Genomic DNA, 26,625 nt, shown 5'->3' with positions numbered 1-26,625 from the left:
CCCCCTCCCTGACAAAGCCAAACATGAAAGATCACATAATGTATGATTCCATTTATATGAAATATCCACAATAACTGCACAGAGACAGAAAATAGGTCAGTGGTTGCCAGGATCTGGGAGGACAAGGGGGTGGGGAGTGACTGCTAATGGGAATGGGATTTCTTTTAGGGGGGGTAAAAGTTTATTGGAATTAAATAGTGGTGATGATTGCATAACCTTGTGAATACACTGATACCAAAACCCACTAAGCTGTACACTGCTTTGTTTTTAAAGAAACAAGACCAAGTGATAGAGCTTTTGCACATTGAGGGCTCCAGTGGATCAATGATGGAGCCCAAAGAAACTGGCAGGATCTGGCAAGAGATGGTGGCAGGGCTTAGAATCAGCATGGGGGTGCCTGGCGGTTACCCCAGCGCCCACCGGAAGCAGCAGCCAGGCCTGCATGTGTTAACGGCAGATTAGACTTTTGGGTGAGCATGTGAGAAACATCTCCTAGAAATATGGAAAGGAATTCTGTGGGGAGTTGATTTAGGAGGGAGGGATAAAAACCAGTGAATCCTGGGCTATTGTGTGTAAATGTAAGGCCCATTTAAATGCACAGGTCATCAATGCCCAGGGAAACTGGGATCCAGACAGAAACAGATCTTGCTTCAGGGACCGAATTAACTTTGAGTAATTGTTCTAATTTGGAATGACGGTCGAAGTAAGAGTAAACCAAGAATTGATGCTAAATCTGGGAGCAGGCTGGCTCGAGACCAAAGCAAAGTAATGGTCTGTTAAGAGCTCTTGCGTGACATCCCACTGGATAACAGAGCCCTACCTTTCTATTTTGTGGCCTATTCTGGGATTCCTTCCTGGGGGAGTTAAATCCATTTTAAGTGGATGACATAGATGTCACAGCATATGTCCCTGGAACACACAAAGCTTATTCTACCCCAGGGCCTTTGCACCTCCTGGCTCTGTCCAGGTCTTTCCATGGCTGCCTAGTTCTTATCCTTTAGTCTTTGCCCATCACCCTTTCTAAAGTAGGTTTTCTTCACCACCTGCCCTCACTAATCCTTCTCTCATACTTCCCTGTTTATTCTCTTCACAGTGCTTATCACTCTGAAACGATCTCGTTTATGTGCTAACTTGTGTATGGTCTGTCTTCCCCGACTCGTATGTAAGTTGCCAGAGAGCTGAGACTTTGACTGTCCCATTCGACAAGCAGGGGAAGGCTGTGCTTGTCCTGTACTGCCCATGGAGGATTGGGTAATTCTGCCCCATTTGGGGGCAGAGTAGATCCCTTTCGTTGTGGGTCTGAAGCCACATGCTCCAAACACCTCCTCTGTTTTATTTCCTGTGTTTTATTTCTTAAGTGGTTCAGAATTCTTGAGGGGAAGCAGAGTGTTTAATTTGCTGGCCTAACACGTAGACTGCTTCTAGTCACGAGAACCTGTTAGCTCACAGATGTCCAGAGTGTCAGCTGTATCTATCTACCTGGTCGCCACAGTGTCCGGCACATAAGTAAGTGTACAAAAACTGTTGAATGAATGAATGAATGAATGTGTGAGAATCCCCGTTCCCTGCTTTCTACCCTTGGGAAATGTCAGCTGAAAATTTCCCAGGTCCTGTGCCACCTTCTCTAAGGGAACTGAGCACTCAAGTGATGCTTCTTTGTGTTGCCTTAAATCTCTCCTCCCTCATCTGAATTCCTTCTCCCAGCTTTTCTCTTTGAACTTCAGAGCTAACTGCCACACAATCGGCCTCCTACCATGGTGGCAGGGGCGAGGAACGGCCATAAATGGAAGAGAAGCCTGGAGACCCAGGCTTTCTCTGTATTTGGCCGGTGCAGATGTCTGTCTGTCACATCCTGCCTCCTCTGTTCTCCTTCTCATTGATAATGGGTCTTGGGCTTTGCCACAATCAAGCACAGGTGTGGAAGAGATGTTGGGGGGGGAGTCCATGGGCTGTTTGAGGCGATGGAGACATCCTCTCTGGTGTCTGCCATTTCCTTCTGTTGGTAGATCCTTACGGAAGAGATAGTGCGGCCCACGGGAAAATATTGTGAACCACACGTCCTTCAAAAGCCCGAAGGACTCATCTCAGGAGCCTCAGGTGCCCTCTAAGTGGGTGAGAGGCAGGAGAAACAAATGGGCTTAACTATGGAGAGCAGTATGGAGGTTCTTGAAAAAAATTAATAATAGAACTACCACATGACAGAGCAATTCCACCCATGCGTATATATTCAAAGGAAATGAAAACAGGATCTTGAAGAGATATCTGCACTCCCATGTTTACTACAGCATTATTTGCAAAAGCCAAGATATGGAAGCAACCTAAGGGGCCATCACTAGGTGAATGGATAAAGATGTGGTGTATATATACACATACAATGGAATACTATGCAGCCATGAGAAAGAAGGAAATCCTGCCATTTGCAACAACATGGATGGACCTTGAGGACATTAGGCTAAGTGAGATAGGTCAGACAGAGAAAGACAAATACTGTATGATATCACTTATATGTGGAATCTAAAAAAGCCAAAGTCACAAAAACAGAGAGGAGAGCTGTGGTTACTAGGGGCAGGAAGCCGGGGATCTGGGGAGATGTTAAGTGTACAGATTTGCAACTAGGAGATAAATAAGTCCTGGGGATCTAATCACAGTATTGTGATTAAAGACAATACCGTATTATAAACATCAAACTTCTAAATATCAACGAGACTAGGTCTTAATTCTTCCCACCATGAAAAAAGAAAAGATAACGAAGTGACATAATAGAGGTGTTAGCTAATGCTATGATGGCAATCGTATTGCAATACATAAATGTATCACATCAAAATGTTATACACGTCAAACTTACACAAAATTACATGCCAATTATATCTCAGTTTTTTAAAAAGTGGGCTTATATTAGTGGAGGTGAGCTTCTGCTTAGGTAAAACCCCAGTAAAATCAGACCAAAAACAACAAAACTGATATTTTCTAACCATTTCCTTTGGGCAGAAACTGTGCTAAGCTGTGGTTTCTCTATCCTTAGAGATTTTCAAGACTAGAACAAAACATCAGAATAAAATAGCATTTGTCTTGACTGAGCTACAGAGCTGACCATTTCAGCTTGACAAGAATGTATGATGTAGAAGTAGCACCACCCTTCAAGGTGGAGAAGAATTCACTTATCTACCACTACCCCTTCTGCCTTCTTGCTGAAGGTTTTTATTATCTTTAGAAAAATCCTTATTTCTGACTAGAAATGAAGTCTAAACATTTATTATAGAAAAATTGGAAAATAGTAAAAACTTATAGTAAAATCTGAAGTTATAATAGCCAAGATTTAGCAAGTACTTTGCATATATTATCCTATTGCATTCACAGGGCAACCCCTTGGAGGTAAGTGATACATATTTTTTTTAATAAATAAATAAATTTATTTATTTATTTATTTTTGGCTGCGTTGGGTCTTCGCTGCCGCGCGCGGGCTTTCTCTAGTTGTGGCGAGTGGGGGCTACTCTTGATTGTGGTGCACAGGCTTCCCATTGCGGTGGCTTCTCTTGTTGCAGAGCACAGGCTCTAGGCATGCAGGCTTCAGTAGTTGTGGCACGCGGGCTCAGTAGTTGTGGCTCGCAGGCTCAGCAGTTGTGGCTCACGGGCTCTAGAGCGCAGGCTCAGTAGTTGTGGCGCACGGGCTTAGTTGCTCCGCGGCATGTTGAATCTTCCTGGACCAGGGCTCAAACCCGTGTCCCCCGCATTGGCAGGCGGATTCTTAACCACTGCACCACCAGGGAAGTCTGGAGGTAGGTGATATTGTTTCCAATTTACAGATGAGGAAACTGAGACTCGGAAGTTGATTAGCTTCATCAGTGTCACATGACAGCAAGCAGGGAGCCAGGATTCAAACCCTGGTGGACCTGATAATAGAATTTGTGCCCTTAACCTTTACAGTTATAACACTGTCCATATTCCTGCCACTCAGAGAGAATCATTGTAGACATTTTGGAATGCTTTCCAGCCTTCTCCCCCCATGCATGTTCGTGTGTGTGTGTGTGTGCATATAGGTGTGTGGATACTTTTAATTGATAGAACGTGTAAGAACATGTGATCTTATTGCATATACAACTTTATATTGTCTTTTTTCCCCTACTTGATCTTTTACTTTAAACATTCCCCTGCATCATAAAAAGTCCTCAAAAGCATGATTCTAACAGTTATAAAATATTCTATGTTCTAAATGTATGCATTATAATTTACTTAGTCAATCTCTTCTGTTGGAATCAATCTTTATCTCCATCTTTAATTTTTCACATTTAAACCACAACAATGGCAAACATTAATTAAGCAGTTACTCTGAGCCAGGCACCATGATTCGTGTTTATTAACTCACTTCATAATTCATGTCATAACTAATGCTAGGATGAACATCTAATATGTAACGTTATGCCTCTCCATTTAGTTAATTTTTTAAAACATTTTAATCTCTTGGTGAAGCTTTCTTTGTATAGACCTTGCTTGTTTCCTAGGTTGATTTCTGGTATATAAATTTTTTATTTGCTGTCGTGACTTTGCCAGTATTTTGATCTATTGAGTTGCCAATACTGAAATCCTAATTTTAGAACATGTTCCCTTCTCTTCAAAACACTTATTCTCTCTTCCAAAATCATGCTCATCTTTATCATCCCTTTATCTCTAGTAGATATTTGCCTAATGGGAAGTAAGTAAGGTTTTCTCTCCTTCTGTCTCTGTGTGTGTGTGTGTGTCTCTCTCTCTGCCTCTGTTTCTCTCTCTCTCACACACACACACTCACTCACTCACACACCTGGGCAAACTTACATCCATGTCTGAACACAGTCGGAGATACTTCTGTTCAGGTGTAAGAACTCTCTTTATATAGTTCAATATTGTCTTAGATCCCAAACTCCCAGATAGCAGGTTCCATCAAAATAGCTTGATGGATGTGGGTACTCAGTAAATATTTTTAGTAATAATGTCTGAGTATTCAGAGGACCCTTGGGTTTCTTGTTTAGATTTTGCTTGCTCCTAAGTTTCTTTGCCTAAAGGTAGTACTGGGAACTCAGAGACCAAGCTTTCAGATGATAAGGCACATTTCCTTGTCATCACCATTCATCTATTCATGCTAATCTGTCTCCTTCTTGGGCTTCTGGGCTGTTTCTCTCTATAAATATCTTCAAGGACAAGTGAGAATTGTCCTTTTGCCTGTCTATCACTAACATAAAAAAACTAGAAAGGAATTCCGCCAGGCTTGATGGAGAGTGTTACATGAATGTTTCTTATACCAATGGAGCAAGTCTATTAAAAGAAAAAGCTCTCAGAACATCAAAGCTGTGTTCCTATCAAAGGGTAAGCATAGTCATCTGATTATAAAGCTTCAAGAGGCCAGACTGTAAACTTCATGGGGGTGAGAACGGTCATGTTTGATTTTGTCCACTAGGGTCGCCTTTCTGAGCCCTGTTTCCTCATGGATAAATGGGGAGAACCACTTTTGTCTGTGTCTCGCTGGAATCTTGTGAGGAACGAGTGAAATTGTGTCCATGTGAAAATGCTTTGAGAAGTATATACTTATGGACAAATGTAATAATAATAATAATAATAATAATAACAGCAATAGCACACTATCAAAATTATTTATCCAGAACAAAGAACAAATGAAGTTATCAGAAGAGGCGGTTAAATATAGGAGGTGTCCTTTAGTTCGGGGAATAGAAAGCAGGAGGTAAAGGGTAAAGGAAACAAAGACAAATTTCTGAATTCTACCTGTAGAAAAAAAGATGAGGGAGGAAGGACGTCAGCTAAAGTCTGGCTAGGGGACACATTAAAAATATCTGTGCTGGGCTCAGTATCAAAAAAGCAAACAAACCAGTCAAAAAATGGGCAGAAGACCTAAATACACATTTCTCCAAAGAAGACATACAGATTGTCAACAGGCTCATGAAAAGATGCTCAACGCTGCTAATCCTTAGAGAAATGCAAATCAAAACTACAATGAGGTATCACCTCTCACCAGTCAGAATGGCCATCAGCAAAAAGTCTACACACAATAACTGCTGGAGAGGGTGTGGAGAAAAGGGAGCCCTCCTGCACTCTTGCTGGGAATGTAAATTGGTGCAGCCATCATGGAGAACGGTATGGAGGTTCCTTAAAAAAAACAAAAAATAAAGCTACCATATGAGCCAGCAATCCCACTCCTGGGCATATATCCAGAAAAGGTGAAAACTCTAATTCAAAAAGATCTATGCACCCCAATGTTCATAGCAGCACTGTTTACAACAGCCAAGACATGGAAACAACCTAAATGTCCATCGACAGATGAATGGATAAAGACGATGTGTGTGTGTGTGTGTGTGTGTGTGTGTGTGTGTGTGTGTGTGTGTAATAGAATATTACTGAGCCATAGAAAAGAATGAAATAATGCCATTTGCAGCAACTTGGATGGACCTAGAGATTATCATACTAAGTGAAGTCAGACAGAGAAAGACAAATATCATATATCACTTATGTGTAGAATTTTTTAAAAATGATACAAATGAACTTATTCACAAAATAGAAATAGACTCACAGACACAGAAAACAAGCTTATGGTTACCAAAGGGGAAAAAGAGGGGGAAGGGAAAAATTGGGAATTTGGATTTAACAGATACACACTACTATATCTAAAACAGATAAACAAGGACCTATTGTATAGCACAGGGAACTAGATTCAATATCTTGTAATAAACTATAATGGAAAAGAATCTGAAAAAGAATATACATATAAAGCTGAATCACTTTGCTGTACACCTGAAACACTGTAAATCAACTATACTTCAATAAAAAAATAAAAGCACAACATCTGAGCAGGAAAATAAAAAACTGTGTTGGAAGGAAGGTAGAGAGGTGGGTCTTTAGGCAAGAATGTTAGGGATGAAACACCCTGCATTTTTACTCTAATATCAACGATGGATCAACTCATTAAAAGTGAGAACCAATGTATCATTAAGAACAGTATTTCTGGGCTTCCCTGGTGGCGCAGTGGTTGAGAGTCCGCCTGCCGATGCAGGGGACGCGGGTTCGTGCCCCGGTCCGGGAAGATCCCACGTGCCGCGGAGCGGTTGGGCCCGTGAGCCATGGCCGCTGAGCCTGCGCGTCCGGAGCCTGCGCTCCGCAGCGGGAGAGGCCACAGCGGTGAGAGAGGCCCGCGTACCACCAAAAAAAAAAACAACAACAACAACAAAGAACAGTATTTCCCAAAGTGTGTTCTGTGGCGTATTAGCTTGAGGAACAAAACGACGCCAGGCAACATGCTCAGTAAATGTCCCGTGCTACACTGTTCCATCCAAGAGCCACAGGAAACAGTGGTTGGCCAAAGGCTTCACAAGACCTCCAAGGAAAGGAAAGAGTTCACTTTTGCTTAACTTAGCATTTGACTTCTCAATTTTCCCCTATATTCCCTACCCCCTTTTTTGGATAAAACTTGTTTATATCAGGCAGAACCAGTTGTTTGAGAAGCATGGTTTTGGAAAATCTGGTTTAATTCCTGAACTTGCAGAACTGGAGATTTCAGATATATTCAGGCTCGTGCTCTGAAGGCATCATACTTCTGGATGAGCAGCTTTGAACTGCAGAGTGTTAGTTGAGAACAGAAATCAATTTCCAAAGGTGGACCCACTGGCCTGCAGTGTATGCGGTGCTGGTGAGCTCCAGATGAGCCAGGAAAGCTATCCTTGGGAACCAAGCCTGGGCTAACTTCTCAGCAATGCTTGGCATTAGCCTGGGTTTCCTGGACATTTTCCAAAAAAGTTTTGGCAGAAGCGCAGAACAGAGATGGGCAGGGAGTGTAATCCTCAGAGATAAAGGTAGGAACAAATTTCGCTCTCTGGAGCCATTCATTCATTCATTCATCCATGCATCCATTCATTCATCAAACATACATTACTTACCAACCATGTGCTCAACACTGTGCTGAGTTCCTGGGGCTAACAGTGCAGCTGCAAGGGGCTCACATACACACACTGGTGCAGAGAAGGAAAGGTACTCTGAGAGAAATCTGTTCAGAGTATAGTGGGTACAACCTAGGGTGAGGGCAACAGGGCAATCAAGAAGGGCTTCACGAAAGAGGTGACTTTCCAGCTGAGCTTTGAAAGAGGCGTGAAATCTGCATTTTAACAAGAGCTTCAAGTGGCTAAATTTTGAGGGGCGCTGTTCTAGGATATGAGCCCTCCTACCTGGCCTTCTCTTGAGGACTAGTTGAAGGTGTCCTTCAAAGTCATCGTTAAAATTCATTACAAGTCATGGATAAAGAAGGTGTGGTAGATACATACAATGGAATATTACTCAGCCGTTAAAAAGAATGAAATAATGCCATTTGCAGCAACATGGGTGGACCTAGAGATTGTCATACTGAGTGAAGCAAGTCAGAGAAAGAGAAATATCGTACGCTGTCTCCTATATGCAGAATCTAAAAAGAAATAGTACAAATGAACCTATTTACAAATCAGAAACAGACTCACAGACTTAGAGGACGATTTATGAGAACAGACTTATGGTTACCAGCGGGGAAGGATGGGGGGAAGGGATAGGTAAGGAGCTTGGGACTGACGTGTACACACTGCTGTATTTAAAATGCATAACCAACAAGGACCTACTGTAGAGCACAGGGAACTCTGCTCAGTGTTACGTGGCAGCCTGGATGGGAGGGGAGTTTGGGGGAGAACGGATACATGCGTACGTGTGGCTGAGTCCCTCCGCTGTGCACCTGACACTATCACAACGTTGTTAATTGGCTATACTCCAATATAAAATAAAAAGTTTAAAAAAATGTATTGCAAGTCAGACATAGTTTGCTTATTAATTAATGACAAACTGCACCTCAACCATGGTCTGTTTTGCCAACTCATTTAAGAGCTGCTGTTTTGTTATCTGGGCAATGTTTAACAACTTTGGGAGGGACTTTCTTTTTTCCTTAACAACAACAACAAAAAGCTTTTTATTATGTAAACTTTCAAACGTATTTAAAACATTAACAGAATAATATAACAAAACTCCATGTTCCCATAACCCAGCTTCAACAACCATCCACGAGTGGCCAATCTTGTTTTATCGATATCTCCCATATTATAACAAAGCCATTATAAAATTTTATCAGTAAATTAAAATGTCATTTAAAATGTTTTCTTTTATAGGAACACACACATTAACATCTTGTACCTCTAATAACTAGGACTTATTAGATTGAAAGGACCTACTGAAAGGATCCTAACAGCAGTTTAAACTCTATATTCCCAAATACCAAATGTCAGTGGCCACCCTCTGCCACATATTGGGGAAACTTGTGAAAGTAGCCTTCCAGGCAAGGGGCTGCTTGGGTGATGTGCATATCTAAAATTTATGGGTATTGGGGCCTCCCTGGTGGCGCGGTGGTTAAGAATCCGCCTGCCAATGCAGGGGACACGGGTCCGAGCTCTGGTCCTGGAAGATCCCACATGCCGCGGAGCAACTAAGCCCGTGCACCACAACTACTGAGCCCGCGCTCTAGAGCCCGCGAGCCACAACTACTGAGCCCACGCTCCTACAGCCTGTGCTCTGCAACAAGAGAAGCCACCACAGTGAGAAACCCGTACACCGCAATGAAGAGTAGCCCCTGCTCGCTGCAACTAGAGAAAGCCCGCACACAGCAACGAACGCCCAACACAGCCAAAAATAAATAAATAAAATAAATAAATTTATTAAAAGATAAAATCTATGGGTATTTATATAATAGAGCTTTCCAACAAAGCTGACACAATTCAGGCAAGGTCTTTGTCATCTGAAACCATCTGAACACTCTTCAGAGCTTCAAGCACAGGAATTCATAAGAAATAAGTCATAGGTGTCCATAATATTAACAACCTATTTCTCAGATGACAATGATGTGCAAAGAGCCACAGAAGGAAGAGAGAAATCACACTGAGAGACCCAACCAGCTACAATATTTAGAGCTTCAACTTGTAGGCAACGTAAGCCTCCTGGGTCAGATACCTGGACCAAGATCTGTTATTTCCAAGTTCTGCCTCGGTCACCGAAAACAACAACAACAAAACCCAAAACAAACAAACAAAAAACCACCAACCCCCCCAAAAAATGTACACAAAAAACAACTCCCTTCTAAACCTACTGAAGTCCAGTTGAAACACAGCGTTGATGGATGAGCCCGGGTAGAGCCTGGGGCAGATAGAAAGAATGCCCAGTTTGGTTTGTCTTTCACCCTGTGGATATTTACTTTCTTTTTGACCACAGACCTTGTCTTCTAGAGAAGGTGTGGTCAGGCTCTGGGCAGGACTGTGGCTTACTGTGCCAGCTCATGTCCAGATAGATAATGGATTGTGACAATGGCTTCAGATCAATCATCCGTTATCAACTGCATCTTCTGCTGGTTTATGAGACCTGTTGCCTTGTTTTGAGGATTTCTCTTTTTTTTTTTTTCTGTGCTGGAGCCATTTTCTGGATCCTGTGTCTTTCTCTTTCCTGATTTACTTCCTTGGATTCAGGGAGCACATCCTCCCATAGCTTTCTGAGAAAAGGTATATGTCAGATGTTTTTTTGAGATCTTGAATGTCTGAAATTAATATTTACCTTTAGACCACAGCAGTTATTTATTCCAGTGACACATTTACTGGTCACTGTATTTTTTATCAAATTTTGCTAGTCTCAATAAAAACAGAAAAACTGCTACTGCTACTGGAAAAGGTAATGGCTTGTATCCCTAAAATATATGCATCATCATCAATACTTACGAGTTCTAGCTGTGTTTTAGGTAATGCCATGAAACCATTTAACTTTTATTGTTTAATCTCCACAGCAGCCCCTGAGGTGGTACTGTCACAACCCTTATTTTACAGAGTTGAAAAATCAAGCCCCAGAAAGACTGAGACAGCTGCATGAAATCACAAATGTAGCAAAAAGCACAAAAGGATTTGAACCTCACTGGTTGGTATCTAGACAGATTCTGTTGGTGTGAGGGAGAAATTCTGTTGAAAGAAGGCTTATAATTCACCTAATTAAAACTCAGTGGCTATTTTGTATCCATACTTAGAGTGATCAAATTGGTTCAACTGTGCAAAAGACTGTATCATAACATCATACAAAATGGAGGCTCGGCATGGATTCACTTCCAGTCTCTTGAGCCAGGGAGCAAATTCCAGCTACAAAACCAACAGGCTAAATTTGCCAACACTCCTGCAACTTGCCTGGAACCTTTTTTCTTCCAGAGGGCAGAGACCTCGCTGATCTTATTTACCACTTGATAGAGGTAAAGGAGTATACCAATGCCTGGAATAGAGCCTGGCATATAATAGGTGCTCAATAAATATCTGTAGGATGAACAAACATTCTTTCTCCAGGGTAAAAGCCATGTGGATAGTCTCCAGCATTCTATCTTTCGGCTGGAATAAACAGAGAGAGCCAGGGATGAGCGGGGAGCACAGGGAATGAGGCCTGTAAGCCACCCTGAGCTCTACTTTCCAAGCCACGTGCTGCATCTGTACGGAGGAAGGGTGCCATTTCCAAAGTCACATGTGCAATACGGGCTAGCAGTGGCCCAGTCTGGGGGCAATTCTCGAGATACGTGTCCCTGAAATTGAGTCCAGTTGAGCGCACTGCAACAAATAGACTTTCAGCACTTGGGGGAAGCAAAGACTTGCGTGTCCCTGCCTCTGACGATGCTTGACCCACCAGTGTTTCAATACAACAAGCCATATGGTACTGATTCTCATCGGTGGTGCACCGCTTCACAACCAGGACTCTATTCGCTCTGCACGGGATGGTTAAAAGATCACAGATGCCCACAGCTTGAAGAACACTCTTCTCAAATGTATATTTTTCAAAGTAGTTTTATTATCCCCTAGCACCTACTTCAACTCTGTGATTTTATAGAAGGCTTCTCAGGCTTGCTTTAGTAAATAGATATTGATTGTTTTGAGATCGCCGGCTCTTTTTACAGTTCTGGGAACTAGTTATATGGAGCCTTGTCAATATTTATATCCGTTTGCATCATCTCCCAGTGTTTATTGACTGGGGTGCTATTGATGCTTGGGGTAGGTCAGTGCTTCGTTCGGGCGACAGTCTCCAGCACTGTAGGGTATTAATACTCTTAGCCCCTCCCCAAATGGCAGTAGTGCCCCAAATCACTGAGACACACAAATACTCCCCAATGTTTCCAAGTGCTTCCATGGGGAATAGCACCACTATTTAGTGCCTCAATTTGTCACAAATCACAGATGAGTAAGATCTGAAAATAGTCAGGACTGAACATCAAAAGACTCCCTAGGGAAAGAACACACCTGGCATTTGGTGGGCCGCCTTCCTCTTACACACCCTTCCACTTCCTCTTCATCCTTTGGACTTTGGAGTCCTTATTACGAAACCTGTCAAATCGGGATCTGTACCACTTCAAAGGGAAAAAGCTTCCAGTACCTTAGAGGGAGCGCAATGAGGACGGTGTAGGAAGCTCTTTTTAGAATTTGGATTTCATTAATTTGATGCTCTGTTTGTTTTCATACACGGCATATGATGTTTCCAGATTCCAAATCTACCCATCTGTCTGACAATTATTGCCTGTACCTAGCACAAAGCTGGTGGCTTGACACGCTTTTATTCTGTTTTATCCTTACAACAGTTTTGCCTCTACTCAAAACACCTTTTACATTCTCATTTTCTAGGGGAAGAAACCAAGGCTTTGAAAGGGTATGGAACTTGGCCATAGTACACTTTCTGACTCCAGTGTCTACTTTCTGACAAGAGAACGGTCTCTCGCTGTAATCTAGTGAAAAAGTCTTGGTGGATGGAATGGGGATGAGGGGACCAGAATAAGGTTTCTATTCAAAACACATGTAAGTCTTATCCCCCAGGACACACCAAGTAGCATTGTTAGTGTCCAACCTGTCAGCACCCGCTGGAGTTTTAGCTCATCTCAGATGAATGTGGGGTGCGGGGAGCCTTTGCAGGCAGTTTTCTCATTGGCACTGGGAAAGGGGTAAATCGGCTGTCGATTCATTAATAAACCAGGACACAGTGTGGACACCAATACCAGCCAGAGAGTCTGCTGCTGTCTGGATAATTTGGCTGCGGCATCCTCCCCCTGCTTTGCTGCCAAAAAACACAAAACACCGAAAGAACCCAAGACCGGGTATCTTGGGAGAGGAAGGGAGGAAACTGGCTGGTTGGTCCAAAGGAACCTGATACGGTGGTTCCGGGGCTCCAGTACGGGACAGAGCAGCAGGACTAAAACAGACATTGTGACCCATTAACACCATTCATTCATTCAGGCATTCATTTTGCAATATTTATTGGGCATCTACCACCTGTCAGATTCTCTTCTAGGTAAAGGTACAGCAACAAAAAACAAGCAACAAGCAAATATCCCGGCCCTCAGAGAGCTTATGTTCTAACGAGGGGACACACACAGTAAGCATGTTAATAAGTGAAATAATATATCAGATGCAGACGAGTGCTTTGGGCAAAAACTATCGGGGAAGGGAGAATAGAGCTTGTGGGGGGGGGGGATTTTAAACAGCGATCAAAGAAGCCCTCAGCAAGTGACAAGTGAGTAAAGATCTGATACCACCACCATGCTGGGCACTGTGCCAAGCGGGTCACACTTTATCTCATTAATACAACAACCCTAAGACATATGGCTTTGATTATTCTCATTTTACAAAGAGACTGACGTTGAGAGAGATGCATACAGCTAGCTAGTACGTGGTGGAACTGGGATTTGAACCCAGGCAGTCAGAACTTCAGCGGCTGAACGCTCGAATGTTGGTGCAGACAGCCTACAAACGGGGTCTGAGAGAGGGCAAGCTGCGCGTGCAAACGAGGTCTTCGTGCGTACCCACGAAGCGAATACGGAACCACCCACGGGCAAGTGAGGGCGGGCTTGAAGCGGGGGCGGGGGGGCGGCGGCTCTTGACCTTTACTGAGCTGAATCCGGACTCTCCCGGGTCTGCGGCTGGAGAGTTCGGTCAGGTGAGGTGGGTGGGCGGAGGGAGGGAGCTCGCTGCAAGGGTTGTCCCGGGACAGTGCCCGGCCAGCTGCTCCAGTCAATAAGGTTAGGACCTCGCGGGCGCTCCTTGCCCTCCTGGTGGGGTTCGCACGGAGCTCCTACCTGGGCGGAAGAGGGCGGTGGAGGCGAGCTTCGGAATGGGGGGCTGGAACGCTCAGAGAGAGGCACGCAGCTCGGAGGCCAGCGCAAAGGGCGCGCGGAGCTGCACGGGGCGCGGGAGTCCCCAGTGGGTTCCCGGGAGCTCCCAGGGCGTAAGACCCGGCGGCGGAGGGGCGCCTGGGAGCCCTTGGGGGACGCCAAGAGAGGCGGGGATAGGGCCCCGCGCAGGAGATGAGAGAGGGACTACGACATGCTGGGGCAGAAAGAGTAAAAGGTGAGCTCGCACACTGCTGGTGAGGGGGGCACGGGGCTAGCCCAAGAAAGGCCTGGAGAGCGGGCTCATTGGAAAGCGGGGTCAAAGGGGGCCGAAGAGAGCCAAGCAGAGGGAACTGGCGTAGGAGGAAGTGCGGAGGAACTGGTGCCGCAGAGAGGGCGTGCTGAAGTGTGGGACCGGGGGTGTAGGGGACATCGGGGATGGCCTGGGGACCCTCAGAGAGCGGCGGAGGCGGCGCTCCGGGCGCGGCAAAGAAAGGACTCCGTGCTAAAAGTCCGAGGCAGTGCCGCGCGCTGGGGAGGCCGAGCACCGGCGGGGCAAAGAGCGGCGCACAGGCGGCGCGCTCAGGGCACGGGGTGTGCTGCCCCCTGCGAGGCGGGCGCGCTTTGAGGCTCCAGAAAACGGGTGGAGAAGAATCGGATGAGCGCCCAGGAATGTCGGAGGAGGCCGGCAGAGAAGCGGGCAAGTCCAAGGAAGAACCTCCCCGGGACGGAGAAAATGCACCACGGGCACTGCTGGAAGAAGTGGAAAGCGGGCCTGGGGGAGGCTTGGTCCGGGCCCTGAGAGCCACAGGGAGCGCAGTGGCGGCGCTGATGGCTGCGGGGAGAGCCCGAGAAAGGTGAGCAGGGGCTGCGGAGGACAGAACTCCCCCGGCGCGCGGGGCCGTGAGGAAGGGAGCGGCCGAGGGCGGAGAGTGCGAAGAGTCCCCAGGAGGGGCTCTCCTCGCTGGCTGCTCCGGGCCCTCGTTCACTCACCATGATGGAGAAGACTAAAGCCACGATGTTGATGGGGTACGCGGGGCAAAAACACGAGACGATGGCGAGCCACAGGTAGTTCTTGGGCATGGGCACGTCCTCCTCGGTCTTGTCATCCTCAGTGTTGGCCTCGGGGCTGCTGTCCAAAGCCCTCTTGAAGTCCGAGCTGGGAGCGTGCTGAGACATGGGCGAGGCGCACGGTGCAGGGAGGCGGAGGCGGGCGCGGTCGGCGCGGTCTGGGGCTCTGGCCGCGGGCTCCGGGCGAGTCGCTGAAAAGCCAGCGGCGTGGGGCTCCAGGGAGACGTAACCTCACCCCTCCTGCGCCCTTCACTAGCACCCGCCTGGCCTCAGGGACCCAGGCCAAGAGCCTCCGCAGGAGAGGGAGGGAGGGAGCGAGGGCGGGGTGGGGGGGAGGAGGCAGGGAGCCCGCCAGCCTGAGAAACAGGGGGAAGGCACTCCTTGACCACACACCCAGGGCCCAACACGCAGACACCCAGACTCACACCTAAGGGCCCGGAGTAAAAGGAGGCTCAGGGAAGGGAAAGCAAAGACTCTACGTCGTAGACTGGCTGACCTACAGGCTGAAGGTGACCAGCTCATCTTTTTAAGCAGCTCAATTTGAATACATTCAGCGTCACAGCAGGCGACACAGCTCTATCCAGTTGGCCATCCGACCCTACCGAGGTGCCCAAAGACTTATTACTTCCTCTTGACTTTAAGGATTTGCTTGCCTGCCCCATCCTCCTTCTTCTAAGACTCTGAACACTGAGCCCCACTGATTTCTTTTCCTCAACAGGTGGGCAGGGAACAAGGTGCTCAGTTTGGGGCCTAACCCTTCACACCCTGCACAGGGGGCCTCTGGAGACGGGAGTGCAGTGTAGACATGCGGTGGGCACCACCCGGTCGGGGCCTGCCCCGGTGCCCTCCACTTTCTCCCACGTGTGGAAACAAGGAGTCCTTCTCCGCTCCACTTTCCCACCCATAGGAAAGAGAGAAGCAGGTAGATCTAACTAGTGTAGACAACCCAGGTGGTTACTAGGATGGAAAGGAGAGAGAGGGATCCACTCTGGGAACCGGCGTAAGGATAGCAATTGTATCAGTATCTGGGCAATTTATGAAAGATGGTATGGACCAGAACTGGGGCTCCGAACCCAGATAGAGCTGAGAAATCATCACATCTGAGTTGAATGACCTCAGGAAAATTCCCTCACCTGACTGAGCTCCGATTTTTTCATCCAAAAAAGGTGGAATAATGAGAGACCCTGCCTTATAGGGATGTTGTAAAGACTATGAGATTGCATGTCAAGCCATGTGATTCTAAGGGCTCAATAAATGTTAGCTATTATTAGAACGATATTTTCCCCAAATATAGTCGTTATACAGTATCTCAAACCCAATATCCACTGTTGCAAATACTTCATGAAAAATCCAGATAGTCTGAGCTGGCAGGGTCACAAAGAAATGCAAATAATTTTAGTGTGTACAGTCTCAAAAACAGTCGCTCACACCATCATACGGAGAACTGAGGTGAGAAAGTATTACTCAACTGCTTGGCTTTCTCAGAACATGAACTGATTATCTGGGATGCTCTCACTCATTTCATGGGCCATAGTGATTTGAATATCTACCTCCCTCACTGGACTGCAAACTCGCTGAGACAGGGGAGGGTCTTGCTCATCTCTGTGTAAGCCCTTGGTACAGTATCTGGTATTGTGCTTAGCATAGCTTGCTGGGTGAACATATAAAGAGGAAACATCACTTATATGTGGAATCTAAAAAAAGATACAAATGAACTTATTTACAAAACAGAAATAGACTCACAGATATAGAAAACAAACTTACGGTCCCCAAAGGGGATAGATAGCAGGGGTGAGGTGGGGAGAGAGAGATAAGTTGGGAATTTGGGATTGACATATACACACTACTATACATAAAATAAATAACAAGGACCTACTGTATAGCACAGGGAACTATATTCGATATCATGTAATAACCTATAATGGATACTGAAAAGGGATATCTATCTATCTACATATCTGTCTGAATCACTTTGCTGTACACCTGAAACACTGTAAATTAACTGTACTTCAATTTTTTTTTTTTTTTTTTTTTTTTTTTTTTTTTGCGGTACGCGGGTCTCTCACCGTTGTGGCCTCTCCCGTTGCGGAGCACAGGCTCCAGACGCGCAGGCTCAGCGGCCACGGCTCACGGGCCCAGCGGCTCTGCCGCATGTGGGATCTTCCCGGACCGGGGCACGAACCCGTGTCCCCTGCATCGGCAGGCGGACTCTCAACCACTGCGCCACCAGGGAAGACCGAAGTCCGTATTTTTAGAACACTCCCCAGTGATTTTGATGGAACGGAACATTTTCCCAAATCCCAATACTGTCTCTAGTTCGCAGGATGTAGGTCTGGATCTTTAGTTTTTAGGTTGCCTCTGGTGCCTCAAACTCAGCATGTCAAAGGTGAAAGTGTCCTCCCCAAGAACCTGCTCCTCAAGGCTTGGTCCTTGGCTAATGGGTCCCGCCCATTTCTCTAACCTCCTCTCCAGCCAATCCTCTCCCCTCACTATGCCCAGTTTCAAGGGCCTTTCTCTTTTTTTTTTTCCTTTTCTTTTCTCAAGGAGTACACCTAGCCTTTTCCTATCCCAAGGTCTTGGACCTGCTATTCCTTCTTCCTGGAATGTGTCCCTCCCTCTCTTCACCTGTTGGCTCCTCCTCATCTTTCAGAACCCATCACCTCATGTATCTACCTCCTGAGAGAGTCCTTCCCTGACCATCACATCTAAAGCAGGTTTCCATGATCTTATTCTCCATCCTTTTATCCTGTTTATTTCCTTCACTACATGACCACAACCAGAAATTGTCTTATTTATTTGTTTACTATTTACTGTCTGTCTCTCCCAGTAGAAGGTAAACTCACAAAAGCAGAGATTTTTGTTTGTTTCGTTAACTGTGTTGTTCCTCGCGCCCAGTTCCTGGCTCTTAGTAGGTGTTCAGTAGATATTTGCTGACTCAGTAAACTGTGCATGTAGTCATTCACGTTAGGAACTTGGAGGTCATTATTATTCTTTTTCCTTCAGCTTCTACATGAACAATTCATCACACGCTACTGATTCCATCACAAACATGACTCTTCACCCCATCCTTTCTTTGCCATCCCCATGGCCAGTGTTCCAGCTGCAGCCCTTATCAACAATGAAAAGGCTCCAATGGGGGCTGTATGAGCCACATTTATGATGTGAGCCGGGGGATATTAGTTGGTGTGACTAAGCCCAAGGATTGGGTACCATATGGAATTTTGCTGTTTCAAGGTCATGAACTACACCATCCACTCCAACCCACTTGTGTCATCCAGGGAAATACACACACAAAAAAGGGGTTGTTGACTCAGCATAGCCCATCTCCTCTGTCAGGAAAACAACTGTTCAACACTGGTCCAACACTCTGGAATCACCAAACATTTACTGAGTACCTACTGTGTGCACTCAATGCATTCCCTAGATGCATCATCTCATTTAATTCCTACAGCACCAGCTGTAAGGTACGTGGAGGGGTTTCTTTTTTACAGCTGAGGAAACCTAGGATCAGAGAGGTAAACTGTGTTGTGTAAGGCCTTACAGTGAGTGGAGGTGCCAGGATTTGAACCAGGTGTAAGATACTTGTTCAGCTAGCAGGTCCAGGCAAGAGAGGTAGTTTCACATCTCTGAAGTTGGCTGGAGTTATTATATTCTGCTCCGGGAAGATGGATTAATAGTTTGTTGACTGGTCTAAACTACAGCAGTGAAATTGCAATCACTTGAAACATTTACTATTAGATTGAAAAGAAAGTGCCCATACCAGAAAGTGCAATGTGTATGGCATTGATTCTTGAGGGATGCGTTAGACCACTCAGTAGGGGTTTCTAGCTCTAATTTCCTGAGCTTCACTAATTTTCTCTTGATAGGTCAATTTATTGCTCTTGAATGAACCCTCCTGGCTGATTGCTTAATAATGTGGCAGTACCTTCCCTCTTTTAAAAGGAGAGAAGAAAGTGACTTCCCAATGGCCAGTGTAGGAGAGGGAAAAAAACTCACTCTAACTTTCTGGATCCTGATGTAGCAACTTACCCTTTTAGACCTTTGAAAAAAGTTTTACTTCCAAATGTAAAAGTAATAATACCTTCATTCTAGCCAAGTTGGAAAATGAATGAAAGCGTAAATAAGACGAGATATCACCTATACCCTACCATCCAGTGTTAACCACCATGAAAATAAGGGAATATTTCCTTCTAATCCTCTTTCTACATGTTATATCACTATTAACGTTCTTTGCAGATATTTTCATAGTCTGCATCACTTCCTGTTAATTAGATGGGTTATTACTTATGTAACCATTCCCTGATAATTAGCTATTTAGGCTATTTTTAGTAGGTTTCTGTTGTTACACAAAACATGAAAAATGCTGCGATGGACACACCTTTTGTACCCAGTTATCAGCATTTGTGATCGTTTCTTTATGATTCGTGATTTTACAGAGTAGACGTCTGTCTTTGAGAGGCAAAGAAAACAGACTTGCTGGTTGAGAAATTATATTATAAAGTATGTACCAAAGGTAAAATTAAAATGTAGGCCAAGGAAACAATCACAGATTCAATGGACTACAGAAATGAGACGATTCAAATGAGACGAAATGAGATGGATTCAAAGAACAACTTCTCAATGCCAAATGGATCCCTAGATCTACAATATTCAATGGGGTGATGTTGAAAGTATGCTTTTTGATGTTAGTTGTATCTAGGATTCCATAATAGAGGAAGGGAGGGAGAGGGAAGGAAGGAAAGAGAGAGGGAAGGAGGAAGGGGGAGGGGGGGAGAGGGAGGGAGGGAGGGAGGGAGGGAGGGGGAGAGAGAGAGAGAGAGAGAGAGAGAGAGAGAGAGAGAGAGAGAGAGAGAGAGAGAGAGAGAGATTGAGAACCTGCTGATACGTGAAAATGCAAGAGAAAGGTTCCAGATCTTCAGGAATGATAAGAAGTCGAGTACATTTGCTGCCAAATCCTGCATTAGTCTCAACTACCAGGCTTTAGCAGTCGTAAAGTCACTGCTGTGGTCTCAGGGGTTTGCTACAAAAGAACAGTGTCTTTTTGGCGAATATTATTACATTTCCAATTTCCAACAATTTTGATCCTCTCACAAGGGGGGGAAAAAGAGCAAAACAGGGGAGAGAGAGTATGAGGGTGAAACAGATTCTGTCCTGTTAATTTTTTAAACCACACCACCTTTTAATGAAACCACTTGAAGATGGAGGGGCATAAAACACAAACTCTCTGACTTAAAAAGCTTTTTCCCATTCATCCTCCATTGTACCAGAGAAGAACTGTATCCGTCCCATCATTTTATATATATATATATATATATATAATGATATATATACACACACATATACGTGTGTATATATATATATAATGATATATATATATATATACACACGTATATGTGTGTGTATATATATATACACACACACATATATACGTGTGTATATATATAGAGAGAAAATGCTGTGTTTTGGACTATACTCTGCAACTCGTGGATGAACCTGCTATAAAAAAGTAATAAACAGAAACTTCAACTAAATAGAGTTGGGAGACCAGAAGGGGGAGCCCTCATGCCCCGTGATGATAACAGTGCCCAACAGGAAGAAAGACCCCTCCTTTTTCCTGGCAAGGACTCAGCCAATGACAAGCCAAGGACTCTTGGTTTACTAGAGCCCTCCCACTGCCTCCTCCCCTCTATAAAAGCGTCTCCTTCCCCTGCCGTGTGGGGACTTGCACGCGGCTCGCCCCGTTCGCAGGAGAGGTCTCCTGAAGCAGAATCGTTTCCGAAGAATCTGGACTGCAAACCGGTGAGGGTCTGAAAGGCTGAAAACTGACCCGGGGAATGGCCACCTGGAGTAACGGGTGGTGGAGGTTCTAGGGGTGACGGCTGAGCAGGCTTGATCTGGTGGGTATTAGGAGGACTGAAGAGGAGTAGACCAGGGTTGCGCCTACATGTGGGCTAGAGAGGGAGAGTTGAGTGTCTATGTTTGGGGTGTATCATTTGGTGCACCCGAGTTAAGGAGACCAGGTGTTCTGGTTTTGTCAACCTGTATCACATTTTGTCAGTTAAGTCTTCTTATTCACTCAATAATATTTATTTGAGAAGCTACCACATGTCAGGCACTATTTCGGGGGCTGGGGATATAGTGGCAAACAGGAGAGCCACAATCCCTACCCTGATGGACAAACAAATAAGATACTTACAATCTGTAAGGAAGGCAACAAAACAGGACAATGTGATAGTGGCTTGGGGGAGTGGAGTATTCTTTTAATTAAATTTTTTTATTTTAAACTATTATTATATTGAGGTGCAGTTGAGTTACAATGTTACGTAAGTTTCAGGTGTACAACACAGTGATTCAGAATATTTACAGATTATACTCCACTTAGAGTTATTATAAAATATTGGCTTATTGTTCCTTGTTTGGTACAATATATTCTTGTAGCTTATTTATTTTATAGGTAGTAGTTTGAACCTCTTCATTCCCTACCCCTATCTTGACCCTCCCCTCTCCCCATTGGTAACTACTAGTTTGTTCTCTGTATCCGTGAGGGGAGTATTTTAGATGGGGTAGCTGGAGAAGGGATGCTAGATACATTCTGTTGAACCCTAGAGCCACTCCCCACGTTTTTCCACCCTGTCCTCTGACCCCGTAGACATCTTGAATGTTCTACATCCAGCCCAAGCAAATATGGCTCACTGCTTGCTTTTGTTAATGGAGTTGTATTGAAACACAACCACACCCATTCATTTATGTATTGTTCATGCCTTTTCTCATGCTACCACATCAGAGCTGAGTAGTTACGACAGAGACCGCATGGCCCCTAAAGCTGAAAATAGTACCAGCTGGACCTTTACAGAAAATGTTTGCCAACTCCTGTTCCATTTCAATAGGCTTCCTTGCCCTCTGGTTTCAGATGGGTTTGGTCAACAGGGAATCCCGGCAGGAGAACAGAGGGAGAGAGGAGAATGATTTCAGGCTGTTCTCCTCCAGGGCTCTCTCCTTGCTTGCGCTGGTGAATCACTGGACAGAAGGTCAAAGACCCTGTGGGGGCAGCCCTCTCCACGGAACTCTCCTTTTGGATTCCAGACAGCCCCTGCCTTCTTCCCTTCAGACTTAAGAGGGGTACCAACCCCTCTTTTGTTCCTGGGGTACTGCACTATTGTCCCCACACCTTCGTAAACAGTCCGTCCTCTGATGTTCTAATGTGAAGGTGTCAGTTGAGAAGTGCTGGGTCCAAGCCTGACTTAGAAGGTCTCTTTGGGGAGGTGACTTTTGAGTGGAGAGCTGACGGCTAAGGAGAAGCCAGACATTTGAAGAGCTGAGGGGAGAACATTCCAGGTAATGGGACCAGCACGTGCAGAGGCCCTGAGGTGGAAAACAACTCCGATTGCTTAAGAAACAGAAAGAAGCCCACTGAGGGTAGGAGAGGTAAGCAGGGCCAGACCACAGAGGACCTTTCCAGCACTGGTAAGGAGTCTGGATTTCATTCTAGAACCACAGGAAGCCACTGAAGCCAGATTTTGATGTGAGCTGATTAATGTTCTTTTGTGCCGATCAGTTGCATTAATGAGTTGCTAGATACAGAGAACGATTAAAATTGACTTTGGGAAATTTATTGGAAGGAAGATTTGTTTCATGAGCTCCAAAACGAGTTAGACAACCAAGGCTTGGGACAGGCAGGAACTAGGGCAGATGTGGGGACCTTACCGTTGGAGTCAGTTTCTTCTCATCTGTCTGTGTCTATGGATCAAACTCTAAACTCCTGGGAGAGAGAGTCTGGCTTAGCTCAGGCCTAGGGTTCCAGTCAGTTGGTGGCCAGTGTAGTGAAGAAGTCATCTACTCCTTGATTCATTCATAAGCCCTGTGACAAATGGATGCCTTGTACTGTCATGTGTGCTGGGGGTGCGTACAATGATGAGCTAAACAGACCTGTCCATGCCCTCATAGACCCTTTATTCTAAGGGGAAGAGAGCCCCTCCCTCTAGAAAAGAAGCGAACAAGTTATTTCAAAATGCTCTTTGAGGTCAGGGCCTTTATTTGGTCACAGTTTTTTATCTAGAGAATAAAGAGCCTGGCACAAAGTGTTTAATGAATATGAGTGGACTGACAGACAGATAATAGCAAAGGACTTACTTAAAAGAATGGTCAAGGAAGGCCTCACTCAGAAGTTAACATTTCAGTTGAGATCTGCAGCATGAGGAGTCGGGCAGGGTATAATCCCACCAGGCAGGTGGAATAGCGTGAGTTTGAGCTCTGAATGAGAAAGTGCTTGGACACACACACGCACACGCACACACACACTCACACGCGCACACACACACACACCTTAGAGAAAGGAGGAACTGAGGTGAACTGGACATACTCTCTCCAAAGGGACATAATTCAACAAGTCTCTTGGGAAATGGCTGTGACAATCTCTACTTCAGGGCCTCTAGTGGACTGACTGTAAAGTGCTGCAGTTGCCTTGTGAATGACCAAATCTCAGTAACCCTAAAAATGGGTTATTCATAACTGATTTTAAGTGCTTCAAATTTGAAGATGGAACTTTTTTCCTTTCTACACTCCTACGTGTGGTTTCTGAAATACTTTGAAGCAAAGGCACCCAGACTTGGGGGTCACATGAGTTCCAGGAACTCCTGTGGACTGGATCCTTGCTATCCTTCAACCACAGTGGGGAGCATGCATTTTCATATTTTCTGGATGTTTTTGCTCTTTGGTTCTCTGAAGCCCCTCTTCCCTGCCCTCTTGTCTTTGCCTCTGATTGAAATAATGACAGACACTTTCCCTAAGGCACCAATCTCTCACTCAGAGGTTGTACACCTGTCCTCCGCTCTTCTAAAGAGCAAGGCCCAAACATTTTACCTCGTAACTGCTCTCTGCCATTATCTGTACATCTTCAATGCTGATGACATTTACACTTTGTTCTATATCATAAAAAGAAATTAATTCTTTGAGGCTTTTCTACAAGTTAAATTGAAATCATCAACTGATAGTTTCAAAAGTGTTACATAAATATCATTTACTGCAGAATCAAGTTGTGTGATTGGACTTACAGAGAAGGACTTAATCCTGTGTTATTACAGTTGTGTTCTTCAATGAAGATACAATTAATAAAAACTGGGTGGAGGGAGGCTTTGGAGGGGAGAGGATATAACATAACCATATACTGTTGTTACTTTTATTATATGCCATCCCATTTCATCAAGTTCATTTGGATTCTGTGACAATATATTAAACGATTTACCTATTTGTTAAGAGCCCCGACTTCCTGTTCTAATTTTTTTTTAATTGAAGTAGTTAATTTACAATGTTGTGTTAGTTTCAGGTGTACAGCAAAGTGATTCAATTATACATATATACGTATACATATTCTTTTTCATTATAGGTTATTAGAAGATATTGAATATAGTTCCCTGTGCTATACAGTAGGCTGTTGTTAGTAGACTGAAATTTAAACCAAGCTATTGTTGATGTGCAAGCTGGCAGATGAGGCCACACATCATTCAATTCCCTGTCACATTTATTTATTTATTTATTTATTTATTGGCTGCATTGGGTCTTTGTTGCTGCACGCGAGCTTTCTCTGGTTGCGGGGGGCGGGGGCTACTCTTTGTTGCAGTGCGCGGGCTTCTCATTGCGGTGGCTTCTCATTGCGGGGCACGGGCTCTAGGTGTGCGGACTTCAGTAGTTGCAGCACACGGGCCCTGGAGCCTGCAGGCTCAGCAGTTGCGGCGTGAGGGCTCTAGAGCACAGGCTCAGTAGTTGTGGTGCACGGGCTTACTTGCTCTGCGGCGTGTGGGATCTTCCTAGACCAGGGATCGAACCGGTGTCCCCTGCATTGGCAGGCACATCCTTAACTACTGCGCTACCAGGGGAAGTCCCTTCCTGTTCTAATTTGAGCCATTTGTTTTCATGTCCACTGCACAGATGTCATCCTGGGATTTGTTTCTACTGCACCTGCCTTACTTGCTACAGCTTTATAAAACACCTTGATATTTGATAAGACAAACCCAACTACCTTGCTTTCCTTCTTCAGAATTCTCTTGGGTATTCTTGGCCCTTTGTTCTTCCTTGTGAAATGTGTTTTGTGATCTCAGGTGCAGAGGGTGGAGTTAATAACACACTTCTGTTCATTTAACGTATTGTAACTGGCCCATTCAAGGCACTGCCCTTGTTTTATTTGTTGATCCCTCCATTCTCATATTCTTACTTCCCTTCCATGTCTTTCCCACTTGCCCTCACCTTAGACACACACTCAAGTGTGTTTGATATATGTACCTGGATCCATGCGTATCACTGTAAAATGGATATTATTTTGCATGAATATGTGTTTAAATGATACAAACAACAGAAATAGTTGTTTCCTACTTTTTAAAAGTAACATCACGATTTTCAGATGTATGTATGCCGCTGTTTCTACTTCTAGCTAATTCCTTTGAACTGCTGCATAGTATTCCAAAGCATAAACCTGTACAGTTTGTTACATTTCCGGCACTGATGGACATCTAGTGGTCTTTAGCTCCCTGCTACTCAAACAATGTTGCAATACACATCCTTATATACATCACTTTCTGGTTGTGTGTGAGAGTTTCTATGGAGTACATATGCTCAGGGGAGGGGCTGCTAAGTCCTAGGGCATACGTAGATTTACTTTCACTAAATACTGCCAGTTTGGAATGACTGTACCTACTTACATTCCCAACAGCGATGGATTAAGATTCCTGTTATCACCTTACTTGCCAGTCCAATGGGAGTAAAGCAGTACCTCATTGTTTTAATGTGCATTTCTTTGGTTACTAGTGAGACTGGGCCCTTTCTTCATTTCACCGTCAGCCATTCAGGCTTCCCCATCTGCAAATTGCCTGTCAGTATCCTTTTCTGAATTTTTCTTTTGGAGTTTACCTATTTTCTTACTGATTTTAATTGTTTTTTTTATTTTCTAGATGTTAATCCCTTGTCAGTTTTATATGTTGCAAGCACCTTCTCTCAGGTTACAATCTACCTGTTAACTATGTGATTTTTTTTTTTTTTTTAAACAGGAACCTTTCATTTTGACGTTCTCAGAACTACCAGTTTTTCACTTATGGCATGATATTTTGGATTTCATTTAATAAGTCCGACTTCATTTAGAGGCTACAAAAATATTCTCTGACAATTTCTTATATTAGATTTCTGGTTCTACATTTGACATTGATGTCCTCAAGGAATTTGGAGGTCCTTGTAAAGGTGTGGGTAGGGAATCCACCTGCATTTTTGTCCAAATAATGAGCTAGTTTCCCCAAATCATTTATGATTATGGATTTGTTTGATAGCCAGTTCCTACACCAGCACTTCATGGTTTTTATTGCTATGAGTTTGTATAATGAGGTAAAATATGATAGGGTGAACCCTCCTTATCATTTTTATTTGCA

General features: G+C 44.6%; 2 protein-coding genes across 6 annotated transcripts in view; one reads left to right on the top strand and one right to left on the bottom strand.

Annotated features, from left to right (window-relative positions):
- Window positions 1-15,530, bottom strand: part of TMEM233 (transmembrane protein 233) — a 37,501-nt gene extending 21,971 nt beyond the window's left edge. The window contains exons 1-2 of one of the 3 annotated variants that reach the window (XM_067014730.1): window positions 15,140-15,530; window positions 13,305-14,109 (exon numbers count right to left, since the gene is read on the bottom strand). In XM_067014730.1, coding sequence (XP_066870831.1) covers window positions 13,738-14,109; window positions 15,140-15,325 — 558 coding nt within the window. In that variant the 5' untranslated portion in view covers window positions 15,326-15,530 and the 3' untranslated portion in view covers window positions 13,305-13,737. Of the gene's footprint in view, window positions 1-13,304; window positions 14,114-15,139 lie in introns of those variants that run through there. The other 2 variants (XM_067014731.1, XM_059040821.2) reach the window with 2 other exon arrangements.
- LOC136792661 (uncharacterized) overlaps window positions 13,962-26,625 on the top strand; it is a 30,920-nt gene continuing 18,256 nt past the window's right edge. For 2 of the 3 annotated variants that reach the window (XM_067014728.1, XM_067014729.1), the window contains exon 1: window positions 14,071-15,003. In XM_067014728.1, the coding sequence (XP_066870829.1) occupies window positions 14,585-15,003 (419 nt within the window). In that variant the 5' untranslated portion in view covers window positions 14,071-14,584. Of the gene's footprint in view, window positions 15,004-26,625 lie in introns of all 3 variants that reach the window. The other variant, XM_067014727.1, reaches the window with a different exon arrangement.

This window comes from Kogia breviceps, chromosome 15, assembly GCF_026419965.1.
Source record: "Kogia breviceps isolate mKogBre1 chromosome 15, mKogBre1 haplotype 1, whole genome shotgun sequence".
In the NCBI taxonomy this organism is placed as follows: Eukaryota; Metazoa; Chordata; class Mammalia; order Artiodactyla; family Physeteridae; genus Kogia; species Kogia breviceps.
This window is presented reverse-complemented; position numbering and strand designations above follow the sequence as displayed.